At 37.7% G+C, this 18,659-nt stretch overlaps 1 protein-coding gene across 1 annotated transcript in view; it reads left to right on the forward strand.

The window, feature by feature from the left end:
- The window catches only part of CNTN5 (contactin 5), a 237,301-nt gene that overhangs the window by 190,094 nt on the left and 28,548 nt on the right, over positions 1 to 18,659 (forward strand). Inside the window, exons 16-17 of the mRNA XM_029285383.1 lie at positions 7,612 to 7,770; positions 9,859 to 10,008. Of these exons, the coding sequence (XP_029141216.1) occupies positions 7,612 to 7,770; positions 9,859 to 10,008 (309 nt within the window). The remainder of the gene's footprint in view (positions 1 to 7,611; positions 7,771 to 9,858; positions 10,009 to 18,659) is intronic.

The raw sequence follows: 18,659 nt of genomic DNA on the forward strand, positions 1-18,659 counted from the left end.
GATAAAGTTGGAAGGGACCTTGGAGGTCATCTAGTCCAACCCCCTGCTCAGGCAGGAAACCCTATACCATTTCGGACAAATGGCTGTCCAGTCTCTTCTTAAAAACTTCCAGTGTTGGCGCATTCACCGCTTCTGGAGGCAGGTTGTTCCACTGGTTAATTGTTCTAACTGTCAGGAAGTTTCTCCTTAGTTCTAGGTTCTCTCTTTGGTTAGTTTCCACCTGTTGCTCCTTGTCCTGCCTTCAGGCGCTTTGGAAAATAGCTTGACTCCCTCTTCTTTGTGGCAGCCCCTGAGATGGTATAGGTCCTCCTGCTTGAGCAGGGGGCTGGACTAGAAGACCTCCGAGGTCCCTTCCAGCTCTATTCTATTCTATTCTATTCTATTCTATTCTATTCTATTCTATTCTATTCTATTCTATTCTATTCTATTCTATTCTATTGTATTCTATTCTATTCTATTCTATTCTATTCAAGCTCAAATCCCAAAGATCTAAACTCTGTTTGCAAAATGGCATTTAGCAAGGCAATTTCAAGCATTACAAGTAATCCTCGAATTATGACCACAAAGAAGCCCAAAATTTCTGTTACTAAGTGAGATATTGTATTTGTTAAGTGAATTTTGCCCCATTTTTATAACCTCTCTTGCCAAGGTTGTTAATTCAATCACTGTAGGTGTTAAGTGAGTCACTGCAGTTGTCAAGTTAGTAACACGGTTGTTAAGTGAATCTGGCTTCCCCATTGACTTTGCTTGTCAGAAGGTCACAAAAGGTGATCACGTGACCCCAGGACACTGCACTCATCATAAATATGAACCAGTTGCCAAGAGTCTGTATTTTGATCATGGTTCTAAGTGTGAAAAATGGTCATAAGTCACTTTTTTCAGTACCGTTGTAAGTTTGAACGGTCATTAAATGAACTGTTGTAAGTTGAGAACTACTTGTACTGCTAAAATCTGCCTTCTGCCCCTAAAAAGTCAGTTCTAGCTATACAGATTAGGTGTACCTAATGTAGCTTACATAAGGTGTACCTTATGTAGCTTACATAAGGATGAGGCATAGTTGATCCCCTTACATATTATTGAAGAATCAAAATTTTTAGCTCAATTTTTGATTCTGATCCAGAACAAATTTGCTGTTCCTATTGGGATTCAGCCCTGCCAACTTTTACTTATTTGCACATCTTATCAGCTTCCTGTGTATTTTATTTGGCATGACATACACATGCAGTAATTTTTGTTGCATAGTGTTTCTTGATTTCCTTCCCTGTGGAATAAATGGAGCAAAAATCTATAATGCAGGATAACTCAGAACATAAAATTCTTATCAGTTCATTATATGAACATAGGACTATTTTATTCCTCTAGTAAAAACTTGATACACTGAATCAATACCCATTTCATAGTTGGCTGTATTAACTTCTCCAGAATGCCTAAATTTGGCGATTTTCTTGCCTTTTTACTCTGTATTTCACAGAACCTTTGCTGACTCCATGTTATACTCAAATTCTTTATACTCTCTAATATGTGCTGTGCAGCCCTACAAGTTTTCTTGCTAAAATATAAATGCATAACTGGATCAAATCCTCACACCTATAATTTGCACACAAAAAGTATTCTATTTAAATGAATGACACTCCCTTCCCACTGCAAACTGAAAATGTGTGGGACAGTTAAGAATTATAGAGCTTTATTTCTGAAAATCTATTCATAGCCCAATGCTTTTGTAACAAATGATCAGATAATTCCTCTTATTTTGTTCTGCTTAAATTCTCCATCTGTAGATAAAGTTGTTCTCTCTCTCTCTCTCTCTCTCTCTCTCTCTCTCTCTCTCCTTTACATGATGATTTCTTTCTTATTCAAACAAGTTCACACTTTTAGTCTCTATATGGGGTTTACAGTGCACACTCCATCTAACTCTGCTTGGGGCCATCTGTTATGTTTGAGATTATAAAGCACACCAAGGTGCAAGCCACAAAGAATCAGCTGTTTACCAAAAAATCCCTCTGTTATATTACAAAAAAGTATTTGTCAGAAGACTCTGTGCTATCTTTTTAAATAGTAATAATAATAATAATCCACCAGAGAGTTGAGAAAGAAAAAAACGCATTGGAAAAATACTTGAAGGACTATGAAGAAGATGTACTGAATCTAGAACACCATGAAGGCTTACTGAGAGACCACACTGGATTACCAGAAAGAAATCAAAAAGGGACATGGTGAGGCAAAGTACTATATGGCAAAACAAATAACAAGATCTGGCAATGGCTAAGAGCAAGAAAACTGAAGAAACAAAGGGGCTAATTCTGTCTCTGCTAGACCAAGCCTTAAGAACAAATGCATACTGAACAAAGCCAGAATTGAGAAGACAGCAACAAAAGGCAAATTCCACCTTTACAAAGAAGCTGAAGAAACAGCTGCTGCAAGATCACAAAGCTGCTGCAAGATCACAAAGATTGACTCTAAACAACAGCATGACAAAGTAGCCACAATGGTGAATTGAAATAGTTGCAAGAAATAGCAATAGCATTTAGACTTATATGCTGCTTCACAGTGCTTCATAGCACTCTTTAAGTGGTTTACAGAGTCAGCATATTGCCCCCCAACAATCTGGGCCCTCATTTTACCGACTTTGGAAGGATGGAAAGCTGAATCACATTAAGATTGAACTCCTGGCAGTGGGCAGAGTCAGCCTGCAATACTGCATTCTAACCACTATGCCACCATGCAGTGGGGCCACAAGATATTGCAAGTGACGCTAAAGTGTTCTGGGACTTTAGAATTCAAACAGACAAGCACCTGTCACTTAACACACCAGAAAATGATTGTTGATAAGAAAGACAATAAAGTCTGGATAGCAGACTTTGCAGTATGTGAAAACAGCAGAAGAGAAAGTAGTTGTAGGGAAAAAAAATCACAAAATGCAAAGACGTGCATATAGAAATAGAACAACTTTGACCAAATAAAGCAAAGATAGTAACAACAGTAATAGTGCCTTGGATGCAATCTCAAAACATCTGGAGCACCACATAAACACCATTGGCATTGACAAAATCACAGTCAATTGCAAAAGGCAGCTTTACTTGGAATAGCTTACATCCTGCAGTGATACCCTTAACACCATCAAACAACAGCATCTGCCTATCCCAGGGCTTGGGAACGAAGCTAGGTGGATAAAAATGTCAAATCTAGGCTAAACATCTGGTTGGCTGTGTGACCAACACAGATTATAAAAGTGAATCTAATTTAGGAATGGTTTGTTCACTTCATCCTCTTCTTGCAAAATACATATTCCTCATGCAGGATCTGCACGAAGGATCTCTCATATTGATTTTACTCTTGCCCAAAGAAAAGATTCAAATTTTCAGCTTCCAGTCCCTTGAAATCACTAATTAATATGGGAAACCTTGGCTTAGTTGATTTTTTTAAATCTTTCTTTCCAGTTTTGATTAGAGGAGAGCCATGATTCTTCTATGGATTTCTGCCACGCTAGATGTCTACATGTTTTTAGACAAATTGAGGATTATCAGTGCTTATCTCTTTTTATAGCCTTTTCAGAAGAGTGACCTGACAGAGATAAGACTTCCACTAAATCTCAAATCTTCTTGAGAATGAATTAGAACATGCAGCTGAGAAAAGCAAGCATAATTTTGGACTTTTTCTTCCATATCTAGTGCTTTTTATAACATTTTGCCTGATAAAGAGCTTTGGAGAAGTCCAAAGCTTGCAATACATCTTTTATGCATCTTGTTGGTTCCTAATAATTTGATATTTTTCATACTAATAACTGCAGTGTGCTAGCCTTGTATTACATTCAACATCATGTTTGCTAATTTCCTGGAGGAAAAGTAGATTTCCCACAGACATTTGACAAAGTAGAAAATAGGATTTAGAGGACTTAACAGACCTTTGTTTCAAATACAACAGGTCTCTACTTTTGTCCTAATGGAGCTCTTTTAAAAGATGTGCAGAACAGCAGTGAGAAATTCCGTGTCTCGTTATTTAGTCTGGGCAGGGATCAGAAATTATTTCATTTTCTTTTTAAACTCAGCTGTATCCAACTTTCTGTGTGGATACAGTCAAGAACTGGTGAGAACTTTTCTTCATAGGTATTTCCTTGTTTCCTCAAAGCTTGAAGAATTGGACAAACAACCAAAATTCATTAAAAAAAAATTTCAACCAGACAGTTCCTGATAATATATTGATGATAGTGACTGTGAGCACACACAGACACACACACACACACACACACACACACACACACACCATCTTCCTTCTCAAGATACAGGGCATATTTATTAAAAAGAAAATACTGCTTCCAGCATAAAGATTAATGCAAGGCTGTATAGAAATCTAGCCAAAGCCTCTTTCAATTTTTACCATACATCAGTTGAATTTAAAGATCAAAAATCTACCTGGAAGCTGAGATTTTTTTTTTAAAGGGTTAAAATTCTCTCCTGTTGAGAGAAATAATGCCCTGAGCAGCACTTTCTGCACAAACCCTTTGGAAATAAGTAAGAGCAGCCAAGGAGCCCCACTGTCTGCAGATTACAAATGTAAATAAATAAACTCGCACAATATGTATTTTAAACAAATGAAAAAAGCATATTGCAGGCCTAACCAACTGGGCCTTGGCTATGACTCCTTGGCTAATATAAAAAAAAATTGTATATCTTAGTCAATTAAGTTTTGGATTTTTAGAATGTCATATCACATGAAGTGTTAATACCACTTTACAATGCCTTGGTAAGGCCACACTTGGAATGCTGCATCCAGTTTTGGTCATCACAATGTAAAAAAGATGTTGAGACTCTAGAAAGAGTACAGAGAAGAGCAACAAAGATGATTAGGGGACTGGAGGCTAAAGCATATATGGAAAGGCTGCTGGAACTGGGTATGTCTAGTCTAATGAAGAGAAGCACGAGGGGGGACATGATAGCAGTGTTCCAATATCTCAGGGGCTGCCACAAAGAAGAGGGAGTCAAGCTATTCTCCAAGGCGCCTGAAGGCAGGACAAGAAGCAACGGATGAAAACTAATCAAGGAGAGAAGCAACCTAGAACTAAGAAGAAACTTCCTGACAGTTAGAACAATTAACCAGTGGAACAACCTGCCTCCAGAAGCAGTGAATGCTCCAACACTGGAGGTTTTTAAGAAGAGACTGGACAGCCATTTGTCTGAAATGGTATAGGGTTTCCTGCCTGAGCAGGGGGTTGGACTATATGACCTCCAAGGTCCCTTCCAACTTTACTACTACTACTACTACTACTACTACTACTACTACTACTACTACTACTACTATTATTATTATTATTATCATCATCATCATCATCATCATCATCATCATCATCTCATAATCAAATGTTTAGTGTGAAGAAGATAGGACGTTTGTCTGCCTGTTGGTCAGCCTGATAATTCTCCAAAAAAATACAGGAGAGGAGATAGGCAGCAGCTCCAAATATGGTCACCTTATGCATTCTCAGAACTCCTCCCTTTCCTCAATCACAAGACCCAGAGTGGAATTACTTTTAAAGGATTGAAAAAAAATCCTAAAACTATGATTTGCATGTTCTCCTACTGTCGGAGCCCTTTGAGATAAACCGGATCACAAAACAGACACTACATCAACTCCTGAAAATATATCTTATTGTAGGGTGTAATAACAGAATCTTAAAAGCTGGCAGAAACTCTCTTATTGCCCTTTTTAACTTAAAAAGAATCAAAGCAAGAGAAATCTTGAGTTTTTTCCTCACTCCTCCTGTATATCTGGGCAAAGCTTATGTTCACATAAAACATTTGAATTCCTTTTTCAAGGCCATCTGAAAGTCAACTATACAAGTTGGAACACAATGGTTCCAACAACAATGGTTGGAAACTGACCAAGGAGAGAAGCAACCTGGAATTAAGGAGAAACTTCCTAACAGTGAGGACAATTAATCAGTGGAACAAACTGCCTCCAGAAGCTGTGAATGCTCCAACATTGGAGGTTTTTAAGAAGAGATTGGACAGTCACTTGTCTGAAATGATATGGGTTCTCCTGCTTGAGCAGGAGGTTGGACTAGAAGACCTCCAAGGTCCCTTCCAACTCTATTCTATTCCAAGTACCTATAGTACTTGTTCTGTGACTACAATTGTGTCCAATGAAATGGACACTAAGTGTCCACTAAGTTCTCAAGTAGACCAGACAGGAAACATGATCATATCTTTGTAATATTCTAATCATTCTTGATCTTAATGCTCACCCAGGATTCAGTGGCCAAGAGGTTCTTCACAATGTTAGTCTCATACATGGAAAGAAGGCTTTAAGACAGTCCAGTCTTTTGGGGTAATTTCAGATTGCTTCATTTGGAGACCAACATTATAGTTTCTAATGATTAAGTCCTCATGTATTATCCTGTTCCTCAAACTTACTTTGTGAAAATATTTTCCTACACATTTTAAACCTTTAATTTTATGAATGGTGTCTTCATTTCCGGAGGCAGGATGGAGGAATAGATATGAACTGCCTTTGTAAAAATTTGTAAGATTTAAAAGATTTTAAAAGATTTTAACAATGCTGGCAGTGAATAGTAACAGAGTGTCTATGAGTACTGGAATTATTTCTTTTTATCTTGCTTTTATGATTTTTATAAATAACTCAAGGTGGTGAACATACCTAATTCTCTTTCCAATGAGAATAGTGGCATAAACATTTAAATAAATAAATAAAATTAAATATGGAGTTTGCTGGGAGGTTTTATATCAGCCATTTTGTCCCATCCAAACTTTTTAGAAATCAGCCACACAAAACGCTGCAGTATTTGTGTCCACCTCTAAGCCATATATGTGACTTACAACACAAAACCCATACTTTAATATTTGTGTGTGACATCAACACAAAAGCACAAAAAAGGAGAATGATATTGTAGCATCATCAGGCATGTGCACGTGTTGTCATTTTATCACACTTGCAGCTAGCTAGCACAGATCCCTAGGTATTGTTTTCAAAAGATACATAAAAAGTACCATTAAATATGAATTAATATTACTATTGTATTTTGCCAATATTTCAAGTCAGTTCTTTATATTTAAAACCATACTCAGTATAGTAGTAGTATAGGCATATTTTTGCATCCTTACTTTATGGAAATTATTAGTAATTGTACAATAATAGTAAATGCCAATTTTAGACTAATAATGTCCTGCATGAGATATTAGCCTATCTTTTTTATTTCACTTGCGTTCAACTTTGTTTCCAAGGTATAATTGTGCTTAGTTCTTTTCTACTATCTCTCCATTTCATTTTCACAATCTGCTTGGATGAATTATGCTGAAAGATATTGGCTCAAAAATTTCTAGTGACTTTCCTAACTGAAAAATGATTTGAAGCTGAATATTTTCTGGTCCACATCTGGCACCGGAATGGGACAACTGGCCCCTTAAAATATCTGTAAGGCTGCTGGTTACCAAATTATGTTGGTCAGTCCTGATAAATTAGCAGACTAGATGAGAGTATTCTTACAAGTATATGTACAGGGCAATAATGGTGAATTAGAATTAGTGCATTCAACCTACCTACCTTTCTTCTTTCCTTTTTCTCTGTCTTTTCTTCCTTGCTTCTTTCCTTCTTTCTTTCCAGGTCCACCTGGGCCTCCTGGGGTTGTCATTGTTGAAGAAATCACAGAGGTCACCGCAACTCTTTCATGGACTCCCGGAGCAGATAACCACAGTCCTATCACTTCTTACAACTTGCAAGCGCGAAGTCCGTTTTCACTTGGCTGGCAGACTGTGAAAACAGGCAAGAGATTTTTATTGTTATTTTGCATCAATCAACAGGTTCATTAGATTCATAAATTCAGCAGAAGAATCCTAATAAGAAGCAAAATAGGATCTTTTTTTTCCTAGTGTCTTTTTCAGTTCAAACCACTATTTGGGAATTTAGAAATACATGACTTGTCTTCCCTATTATTGTTCTGTCCCCCGTCCGACTCACACCCCCCAACCAGTCAGCCGAGGGCTGAAAAACTGCTCAGCACAGCCAACTACAAATGAACACTTGGCAGCAACTTCGTGGCTGCCTGCCAAAGCCTTTACTGATAATACAAAACAAAACATACGATAAGTCCAGGATAAATTGCCGGAGTGCTTGCAACAGGAGATTCAGCAAAATTGTCCGTCACAAGAGTTTCACACACCACACCCCTTGCTTATATAGCCAGTGGGGTGTGGCCCAGTGACTCAGCTGAAATCTCTGGCACAGCGTTTCAGCTGCTGTGCACGCTTGTCCCTCCGACGCTGGCGTGGATGCAGCCAAGACGTATCCTCTTCGGAGTCCGATACACCTGGCTCCTGGCCGATCCCAGAAGCACCTGGCTCCTGGCCAATCCCAGAAGCACCGGGCTCCTGGCCAATCCCAGAAGCACCGGGCTCCTGGCCAATCCCAGAAGCACCAGGCTCCTGGCCAATCTCCTCTCCGTCGGAAGGCACCGAAGGCCGCACCAGAGGGGAAGGTCCTGGAGAGGGAGGCCTGGCCATCTCCTCTCCTTCATGTTCAGAGCCTTCCTCCTCTGATGAGAGGGACCCACAGGACGGAGCCACAACAATTATTTTGTTTTTATTGTTGTTTCTGACCATTGGTGAAAAAAATCTACATTTTCTTTTGTGAGAATCTACACTGAAATGAACTCCAGCAGTCCAAAGCTGGCATATTCTTTTATCCAGATTCTGTCAACAACATCACATGGGCACAGAAGTGTTTGTTGTCTGTGCTTCCATATTTTTTTCTTGCAAAACATGCCTATAATGCAGAGGTCCCCAACCTTTTGGGCATCAGGGACTGGTTCCATGGAGAAAGGCTTTTCCATGGATCGGAGAGTGCGTGGTTTTGTGTGCTGCCTGCATCCCACAGATGGGGCTTTGCTTGTTTGTGGGGACCAGTTGCTGGCATGCCACGGCCTGGTACCGGTCCATAGACCGGGGGTTGGGGATCCCTGCTATAATGTATATAGAACCAATCAGAGACCAGCCTTCACTAATCTGCACAAATCAGAAACCAACTTGGCTAAAGGCCAATTAGGACATAGCTACAAAGACAGAGTCCAGTCAGTCCCTGCTTAATTGCCTATGGTCTACAAAGCAGACCACCTTGCTTCTGAAGATGCAAGCCATAAGCTGCAATCAAAACATCAGGAAATCTGTTTTCTAGACCACAGTCACTAAATCCTGAAGCCCAACACTGCCTAATAGGTACTGGCCATGATAGCCTATATCAATATACAGTTCCTTTTCACTTGAAGTTTCAGTCTTGGAAGACTGTTGAGTCTTCCACAGTTGGTTCTCCTTCTTCTACTGGGTCCTTTTATCTCCTCTTTGCTTTTCAGGAAGGATATTCAAAAGTCAAGTCTAAGGTTTCCTTATAAGGTTGATCAGAGTGTATCCAGAATACATTTCAGAATAAAACAAGGTGGAGGTAGCATTCAGAGATTCTTGTCTGATGCTATGCCACCAAATACACCCACCTACCTTTTAAGCATAAAAGAAAAAATAGAGAGAAACTAAAAGAGAACTCTGCCCCTAATTTAAATTAAACCTGTATCTTTTTTTCTTAAAATTTATTACTGAAATAACATTTAGTCTCCAAATAGTATTTACATGTTTACCTGACCACAATTAAATTGCAAGACCTGCATTGCAGCAGTTGAAGAAATGTTAAATCAGTTGGATATTTTATCATGAATCTGAAAAGGCAGATTCGTATAGAAATTGGCAAAGGTCAAATTCTTATTTGTGCCACTAATTCTGGGTTGTTTCCTCTAGCTTCAGTTTAGTGATTAGAGAGAAATTCTAGATAGCATGCTTTAATGGATTACTTCTTTGTTCTTCCCAGTTCCTGAACACATAGGGGGTGACCTGGAATCTGCAATGGCGGGTGAACTGAACCCATGGGTAGAATATGAATTTAGAGTTGTAGCAACTAACAAAATTGGAACAGGAGATCCAAGCACACCGTCTAAAGTGATCCGAACCAAAGAAGCAGGTAAGACCATCTTCTAGATACGACAATTTTAAAATGATTGAGAATTTGGAGATACCTTAAAGAGTAGCACACCATCGTGATGCAAGTTGTTATGGAAACCTCAGATAGAAGCTCAAATATTGGCTAGAGCTGATCAAAGTGGATGTCTGTAGAATCTTAGAGAACAGTGACTAAACTTGCACTGGCATTTGGATGTATTGTAACCCTCTTTTTTATTCACTGATTCTCTGATTTCTTGCTTTTCTATTATTTTAAACAGTCTTCACCTAAAGCACCTTTCTGTCTGAAGCAGGCAGTAAAACATCTTTTCCACTTAAACACTCTTTGGCTTTCATCTGTCCTCATTCCTATAGAATAATATACAGTATTTCTATGTAGATATTTAAGCCATCAAGTCTAAGCTTTGTTCAGTCCAACGATCCAAGTTAAATCATGTTCAGCAGATGAAACCATGAGTTTTTGGTTGTAGAGGCAAAATGCTTTTACTGTTAGATATCTTTTTTGTAACAACCAATTTGAATCTGCCTTCCTGTATCTTAAGTCCATTATTCCATGTCCTGAATGATAGAGAACCAAACTTAACCTTATCCTGTCTGATGTCCTTTCAAGTAGTATCATAACTAATAATCTCTTCTGGTTCCTTTAATCTCTCATCATAGGACTTGTTTTCTATTCCCCTATTCACCCTTATGGTCCTTGTCTACAGTAAAGCTATTTGTCTGAATGCTTCTTTAAATTCCTTGCTTTGAATTAAGCACAGTAATCAAGGTGGAATGGATCATTCTCCAGACAGACCTGAAAAGCATTATGGAACTCTTCCAAAACTTGATTCTAGCATTAGTGACCCCCTCAGTAACATCTTGTTACTTTAGTGTTGTTTTTTTTAATGTTTTATAGCTTTGCTCCTAGTCACGTTTGTACCTGGCAAATTAAAATGCAATATTATCCTGGCTCTCTTGTTTATTATTGTGACTTATTAACAAGATTTTAATCACCAAGGGCTGGTTTTCATGATATGCCTGCCATGTAAAAATCACACAAAATGTCTTATTGTGTGTATATGTTTTCTGGTCTAAAAATCGCTCCAGCCTGTTGTATTTTTCAGAACTACATTGTTTTAAAATAACATATTATTATCATTACTGGTCCATTCGATTCATAATTTTACTCTTGCATTGTTTATCATGTTGTTTTTGTAATTTGGACTCAGAATCTTTATAGAGATTTAGAAACATACATACTTAAAATTCTTGAGCTATTCTATTTTCTCAGTATCTCTGTGAGATAGCTCACTATGACAAGTACTAAACATATTCTAACCTCTCAAGATTCTTCTGAAAATGTGTGTAGAATCTGCTCCAAGTCTTCACCAGGACAGAGAGAATTTCATGTTTCTTCTCCACTTGTCCAACTCATTCTCTTATTTTGAGTGTTGGGTAAGTGTTTGTGTCATCTGCACATTTGATACAATGTGTGGGTGATATAAAAACTCAGAGTGTTTCTATTCTCCCACTATGTTGTGTTTGGTGTGGATTTTTTTTCTGTGTATTGAAAAGCATAAGAAAGACTACATATGTTCTACTCTGGGTCAAATAACTAGAAGAGAGAATGGGGTTTTGAATGGGGGAATCATCTGCATTATAAATCACTGTTCAACTGTGTTGTCCCATCAGAATTCATTTTTTTCCACAGCCACTCAGCAAACCTATCTGAGAGTTAACTGAATGAAATTGAGATTTAGCTTAATCTTCCTTTTCCCAGCTTCTCTCATTCCTTCAAATTTGCTCCATTGCAGCTATGTTTTCAGAAAGTTGTCCTACAAAAAGACATACAGAGTTCTCCACCAATTTACATAATTTGTTTCCAACATTTTGATGGGTTGGAAAGAACAATAAAGAATCTGGTAAAAGATGAAAAGCTAAAACTAAAAAAGCAATCAAGAAAAAAGAAAGGGAAACCTGGAGAATAGGTAGGATCAAGGCATTTAATCCTTTCCCAATCTATAGTCATTAACCATGCCAGCTAGTGAAGACAGAAAATAACAGCACTACTTTTTCGAGCTACTGAAATAGACCTACCACAGTAGTTGTGGTATTGTATGATCAGCTGGACAAGCCAGAAAGCTGATAAAAGAATCTAAAAAAAAATATCAGTCTACATAATTTACATGTTTGAATTGACAACTGAAGACTTCTATTTATCTTGCAAACAACATAAAATAAGTATGATAAGCTCTTCAGTGGGACTGTTCATTTATTCTTTAATTTTTAAAAGAGAGAACTGCAGTGGAAAATTGTCTGAGGAAAGCAGGTAATAAAATAGAATGAATTTTAATGAATCCACAGTTTCATAAGGAGAGAATGGCACTGACCCTAATTTTTTTTGGCAATTTGTCCACAAAAAAATTCCAACCAGCTTGTATTTGTTTTCACCCCTCAGTTGGCAGGCATACATGCTGTAAATGCTCTAAATACATAATTGCTTTAGACCTTAATGTGTGTTTTGGAGCATGGTAGCTTATAGTCTGTATAAATGACAATAAATTGAGTTACCCAATTTGTTGAAATCCATTGAAGTAAGTGGCAGATTTGTGAAGTTCGTCTTTGAACATGTTTCTTGCTGACAGCCTGGTTAACTACTGCTTCATGCTTAGGGTCAGATTCATTTTTATGCTAGCTTTTTAAGTATCCAGATTGATGGATTCTCAATCTTTTGAGAGTTTTTTTTTAATGGAACACAGTAAATGAATGCCTTTTTAACTTTCACTATTTATTGTTGTTCTGAATTCATAATTGTATGCCATTTCAAAACTTGTTTTTTCTCTTTTGTAACAAAATCTGTCATTCTAACGGTATTTGTGGAAAAACCTCTCACATACACATGGAATACTTGGATGAATTCACCTGGATGATCTGACTTAGCATCTTTAAATGGCTTGAAGAAACTGCCAAAATTAAGAGTTTTCAGTAGAACGCGAGGGCAAACTGCATCTATTTCAACAGGGTCTTATAAGATGAAAGAATGCCATAAGATTGGCAAAGTCACTCGTTTAAGATAAGCGGCTATACAAACTGAATAAAGAAATAGATAAAATTACATTTAAGACTTTCCAGAAACTAATGTGGATAAGTAAAGAATTAAACAATGATTGGTTATCCATTTTTGGAAATATAAAATCCACTTTTCAATCAACATTTCTCCATTAATTGGCAAACAAACAGTTCCATTCAGGGATCGAGAACAAAAGATTGACAGCCTTGGTTTGTTTGTTTATATTTATTTATTAGATTTTTTTTAATCCTGTCTTTATTATTTTCTAAGTAACTGAAGGTAGCAAACATGCATAATATTCCTTTCTCCTCCTGTTTTCCCTTATTTTTAGGCTTACATCATAAACATAACCATGTAGGTGCTCAATTATTAGACCAACCACTACAACAAACTGGCTCTCAATTATTAATTAAGTGGGAGGTAATTTTAGAAGATGTTTTAAGTAAAAAAAAAAAGTCCTTAGAGGCCAGTTTGGATAGGATAAGTTAAAGCAACACAGATTTTCATATTCACAATTTTGGTTCCTAGATCACGCTTGTACAAAGGGGGTGGTGCGTTATGTATGTAGAGAGAAAAAGAGAAAGATCAATTGGGGGAGAGCTACATTTAAAATTATTAATTAAAAGCAAACTGTTAGATGTTGCTGTTTTGTTATGTTCAATGACGCTTATGATGCTAGCCTAAAAACAGGGGGACTATTCAACGACCATTTTATCAAACTGAGTCACTATTTTAAGCATAGGCAGTTTTATACTAAAACATATAAAGGATGGTTCCTGAAATTGGGTAAGTTTAATGAAAAAAAGGACTAGGGGTGACATGATAGCAGTGTTCCAATATCTATGGGGCTGCCACAAAGAAGAGGGAGTCAAGCTATTCTCCAAAGCACCTGAAGGCAGGACAAGAAGCAATGGATGGGAACTAATCAAGGAGAGAAGCAACCTAGAACTAAGGAGAAATTTCCTGACAGTTAGAACAATTAACCAGTGGAACAACCTGCCTCCAGAAGCAGTGAATGCTCCAACACTGGAGGTTTTAAAGAAGAGACTGGACAGCTATTTGTCTGAAATGGTATAGGATTTCCTGTCAGAGCAGGAGGTTGGACTAGAAGACCTCCAAGGTCCCTTCCAACTCTGTTATTCTATTATACTTGTCATTCTCCTAGTGATTCCTATTTGCAGGTGTACCAGTTGCAAAACAGGGAATACAGTACATGAATTTTAACACAGAAGGCATTCCATTGAAGCAGCTGTCCATTTGTGGCCTTGGGGCATGGCATCAATTACATTATCTATTCATGGAGAAGTAACATTCAGAATTGAGTAGGATCACAGTTTGCCCTGCTAATCATACATGCACACCAGATTCCTTGAGCTAATAAGATGGTGACATTTATCAATAACAGCGTGTGTCCAAGAATTAAGTAGGGCAAAGAGAAGGGTGGACTCAAAATTGAATCTTCTAAAGAATAAAACAATGAATAATACAATGTTTCAAATTAGCATTTTTTAATCTGATCGGAAATAGTTTCCATTTTTCCACAGATTTTAATTAATAAGCAGGGCTGTAAACTCATATTGCTATAAGCTAGTTACAACATTTTTGAACTGGGACTGAATTCTTATCTCTCCATTTTTTTCAGACTACCATATTTATGAAAGAGTCAACTAACACTTATTTTAGGATCTACTGCACACTTCCAAATTCATAAGGGAAAAAAAAGACACACTATAGCTCAGTGATAGCAACCTATCTCTGTGTCAAAAACCAATCTCTGGCATTCAGAATATAAATTTCTAGAAAATTTCTGTATACCGTACAGCACACTTGTCAACCTCGTAGTGTAATGGTATGTGGGAATGACCTTGGGGGAAGGAGGGGAAGAATTGTTGCCCAGGGCATGATCAGATAAGAGAGGGAGGAGCCTGAAATTGCTTAACTGACAGTGTTTCTCAACCTTGACCATTTTAAGGCATGCGGACTTCAACTCCCAGAATTCCACAGCCAGCACTGCTGGCTGTGGAATTCTGGGAGTTGAAGTCCACATGCCTTAAAATAGTCAAGGTTGACAAACACTGGAAAAGTTAGAGAACAAGATTTAGGGAGGACCCAGACTAATTGTAAAAAAAAAAGATGGCAGGAGATTTATACTTTCAGACTTGCAAGATTCTATTAATGTGGCTTTACAATCAAGTAGAATTAGTCCATCTGGTGTTTTCTGGTTTACCTGAGAGGGCTGTCATCAGTCTTGCGAATCTAAAAGTGCAAAGTCTTCTAGCATCTGTTTTCTAGTTTGGATAATGGGTGACTGCCACCAAATGAAGGGAATAAAAAAGTATATTGGGCATCAGGATATAATATCTGAAAATTGAGACCCTAGAGTTTCAATTATTATTGGATTGCATTATATGGAATTATTTCTGTAGATAGGACAACTTACTTTGGGGGTGCTGTTACAAAATAATTGTCTGGATTATTCATTTACTAAAACAACAACTGATGAGTTCTTCCTTGATACCCCCCCCCCTCTGTTCCAAGGTCTTTTTGGTCAGTACAGTTACTACATGTGGGCTGGAAAAAACAAGATAACTTCTTGATGGCAGCAAAGCAATAAAGAAATCTTTGCTTTTTGCAGAGGTCATTCTACTTGCCAGCCTTCCTGATAAATCACAGATCTGTAGCTTCTCTCCTTTTCATTTTCTAAGCGAGTCTATAAAGGCATATTGTAAATAATGGAGATAAAAGCTATTTACTCACTCTACTTTGCTGCATGCCAGCATCCCATTTAATGCCAACTTTCAATATGACTAATTCAGTCCAATTACATTTAATATAAAGTTAAATGAACTCAGGTCACATTGGCAGGGAGCCTGGCAAATAGCAAGGGTGCTATCAGTTGATACCTGAGCTCTTTCAAACACAGGCTTTGTCACTGTATTACAGCAGTCATACAGGAGGGTGGGAAACAGCCTCCCCAAAGGTTGCATTTTAAATAACCTGTGCTAAAATTTCTCCTTACATGAAGACAAAGTTCCAAATAGGCATCTGGTGTATGAAATTACAGTCATAGTAACTTTTTCCTTTTTTTTTTTTTTTGTAAATGTGTGAAATAGACTGAAACAATTGTTTTAGAAGAGCTGACACATTTTTCAGAGCTATTTTCGGTAGAGATGGGTATGAAATATGTTCCTAGGAGGGTTTGAACTTAAGGCTTGTCTTGAAAAACCCTTAAAAAATGTATGAACAATGTATACTTATTTATTTTAGTTACAGCCATACAACAGAAAGCTTTCTCAAATGCCTGACAAACTTAATTTTAAATTGTGATCTTACATTATAAAGGGATGAGGCTTTAACAGTATGTAGTGCTTAACATTCTATATAAACAATAGCTTTGTTCATACATTATTACTAAGCCACAGCTCGCTTAACTCTGGCTTATTGAATAAAGTGTAACTGACTAGGATCTCAAAACACATTAAGCCATAAGACTTAGTTTATAAACCAAATGGCATAGTTCAAAGTGAAATAAACACATTATAGTTTGGCTTATACACAGAGAATGAATGAGTGAAGGGCAGGACCCATGTTTTTCATGCAGATAATTTCAAGGAGAATCTTGGCCTCACCAGAGAAAGTCAAGAAAGATGCCCACCCCAAACCTTGAATACCTGCTGCCAATCAGTGTCAAGACAGACCAATTCAAATGCATTGGATCAATATAATAGCAGTGTTCAGACATGATAACAGTGTTCCAATATTTGAAGGGCTGCCATGAAGAAGAGGAGGTCAACCTATTCTCCAAAGCATCTGAAGGCAGAACAAGAAGCAATGGATAGAAAAAGAGAGCCAATCAACTCAAAGAAAGAACCAACCTAGAAATAAGGAGAAATTAATCAGTGGAATGGCTTTCCTCAGAAATTGTGATGCTCCATCACTGCCGATTTTTAAGAAAGAGATTGGAGAGCCATTTGTTTGAAATGGTATAGGGTTTCCTGCTTGAGCAGTAGGTTGGACAACCCCCAAGGTTTTTCCAACTCTGTTATTCTGTTAAACACAGTCTCCTATGCCCCTAAGGTTTCCTTCTATGAATACAGATGGATGATCCCTGATGCTACTGGAAATATCCCTTAAATTGGATGCAAAAAGGATTTGGCTGGGTGAATTCACAACACAGTTGCCTTTTGGCTTCCTCCTTCACTATCATTCCATTGCCCTTGCTACTTTCATTCTCTTTTTCAGTGGCAAAGGTGTTTAGTTGTGCTATCCTTTCTCTCTCAATTAGCCTCACCTCTTACTTCAGGAACTTGTCTAATCTCAGACACGATGAGAGCCACATTGACAATTAAGGACAAGACAGACTAAAGGACAGCAGGGGAAAGGTGAGGGAAGCTAAAGTGACTTGACCAAGGTCACAAGGGTGCCCCTCGCAAAATAGCATCAGGGACACGTATCTTCTGAGACAATGTTTTACATGTCACAATATGGGATAAGATTAATGCTGTCAAGTTATTAAAATTGCATGCAGCTGGAGATGAAGACAGAGAGAGGGGAAGAAAGCAATATTTCAAATTCTAATGCATCACAAAGGTCTGTTGTATTTAATATCTCTACTGGAGCTAGTTTGAGGAAGTGATTAAAAGAGCTGAGTTAGAAGATGCTCAGGAGGCCAAGAGGTCTGGTCCTGCCTTAGGTATGAGAGCCAGCTGGGTGACTTTGGGCCTCCAACTAGCTCTCAGCCTTAGGAAGAAGAAGGCAATGGCAAACCACTTCTGAAAAATGCAGCTTCCAGAAGTCAAGATGGGTTCTAAGGCACACAAAACACGATATCCTGAAGATATCATGGATACATCAAGAGCAATAGCCACAGCTGTTTGAGAGAGCTTTCTTGTTCATTCTATATAGTAGGGGAAAATAATATATATCCTTCGCTGCATGTATAGTGCCTTAAATATAAATTTGGAGAAGACATAATAATGAGCTTCCACCAGTCACATTTGCTCCTTCCTCCCACAGACACATGTCCAGTAGAAGTCTAGTACAAACAATAATAATGAAAATATAACACAACAATCTTGTTTTTTCAATCTTGCATCCTGATGTTTCCTTCTCTCTCTACTTCAATGTCTATGTGGTTTAGTTTTGTGATTGCTATTGAACATTGGCAATTGTGTCTAAATCTTCAGGGGTTCATTCCTGGTGGTTACACTGGGTTTATAGATAGTCCTTGACTTAAAACCACAACTGAGCCCAAAATTTCCATTCAGTTGTAAACTGAGTTTTGTCTCATCTTATAACCTTTCTTGCCACAATTGTTAAGTGAATTGTTGCAGTTGTTAAATTAATAACATGGTTGTTAAGTGAACCATGACTTTGATTTTCAGAAGATCACAAAAGGGATAACCTACTGGAAATCATGGAGAAAACTTAAAGAGGCTATATTGGAACCTCACATTGACTCTTTAATAATGAATCAAGTTGTGGAACAAGGAATAACAGAAGAGAAAATGAGTAACCCTGAACAGGCTTTTATATATCAAGACATACAATTTAAAGAGACAGAGACATTTATATTGGGAGAAAATGTGGAAACCACTAAG

This window comes from Protobothrops mucrosquamatus, unplaced genomic scaffold (assembly GCF_001527695.2).
Source record: "Protobothrops mucrosquamatus isolate PMUCROS unplaced genomic scaffold, P.Mucros_1.0 scaffold1591, whole genome shotgun sequence".
NCBI classification, from domain to species: Eukaryota; Metazoa; Chordata; class Lepidosauria; order Squamata; family Viperidae; genus Protobothrops; species Protobothrops mucrosquamatus.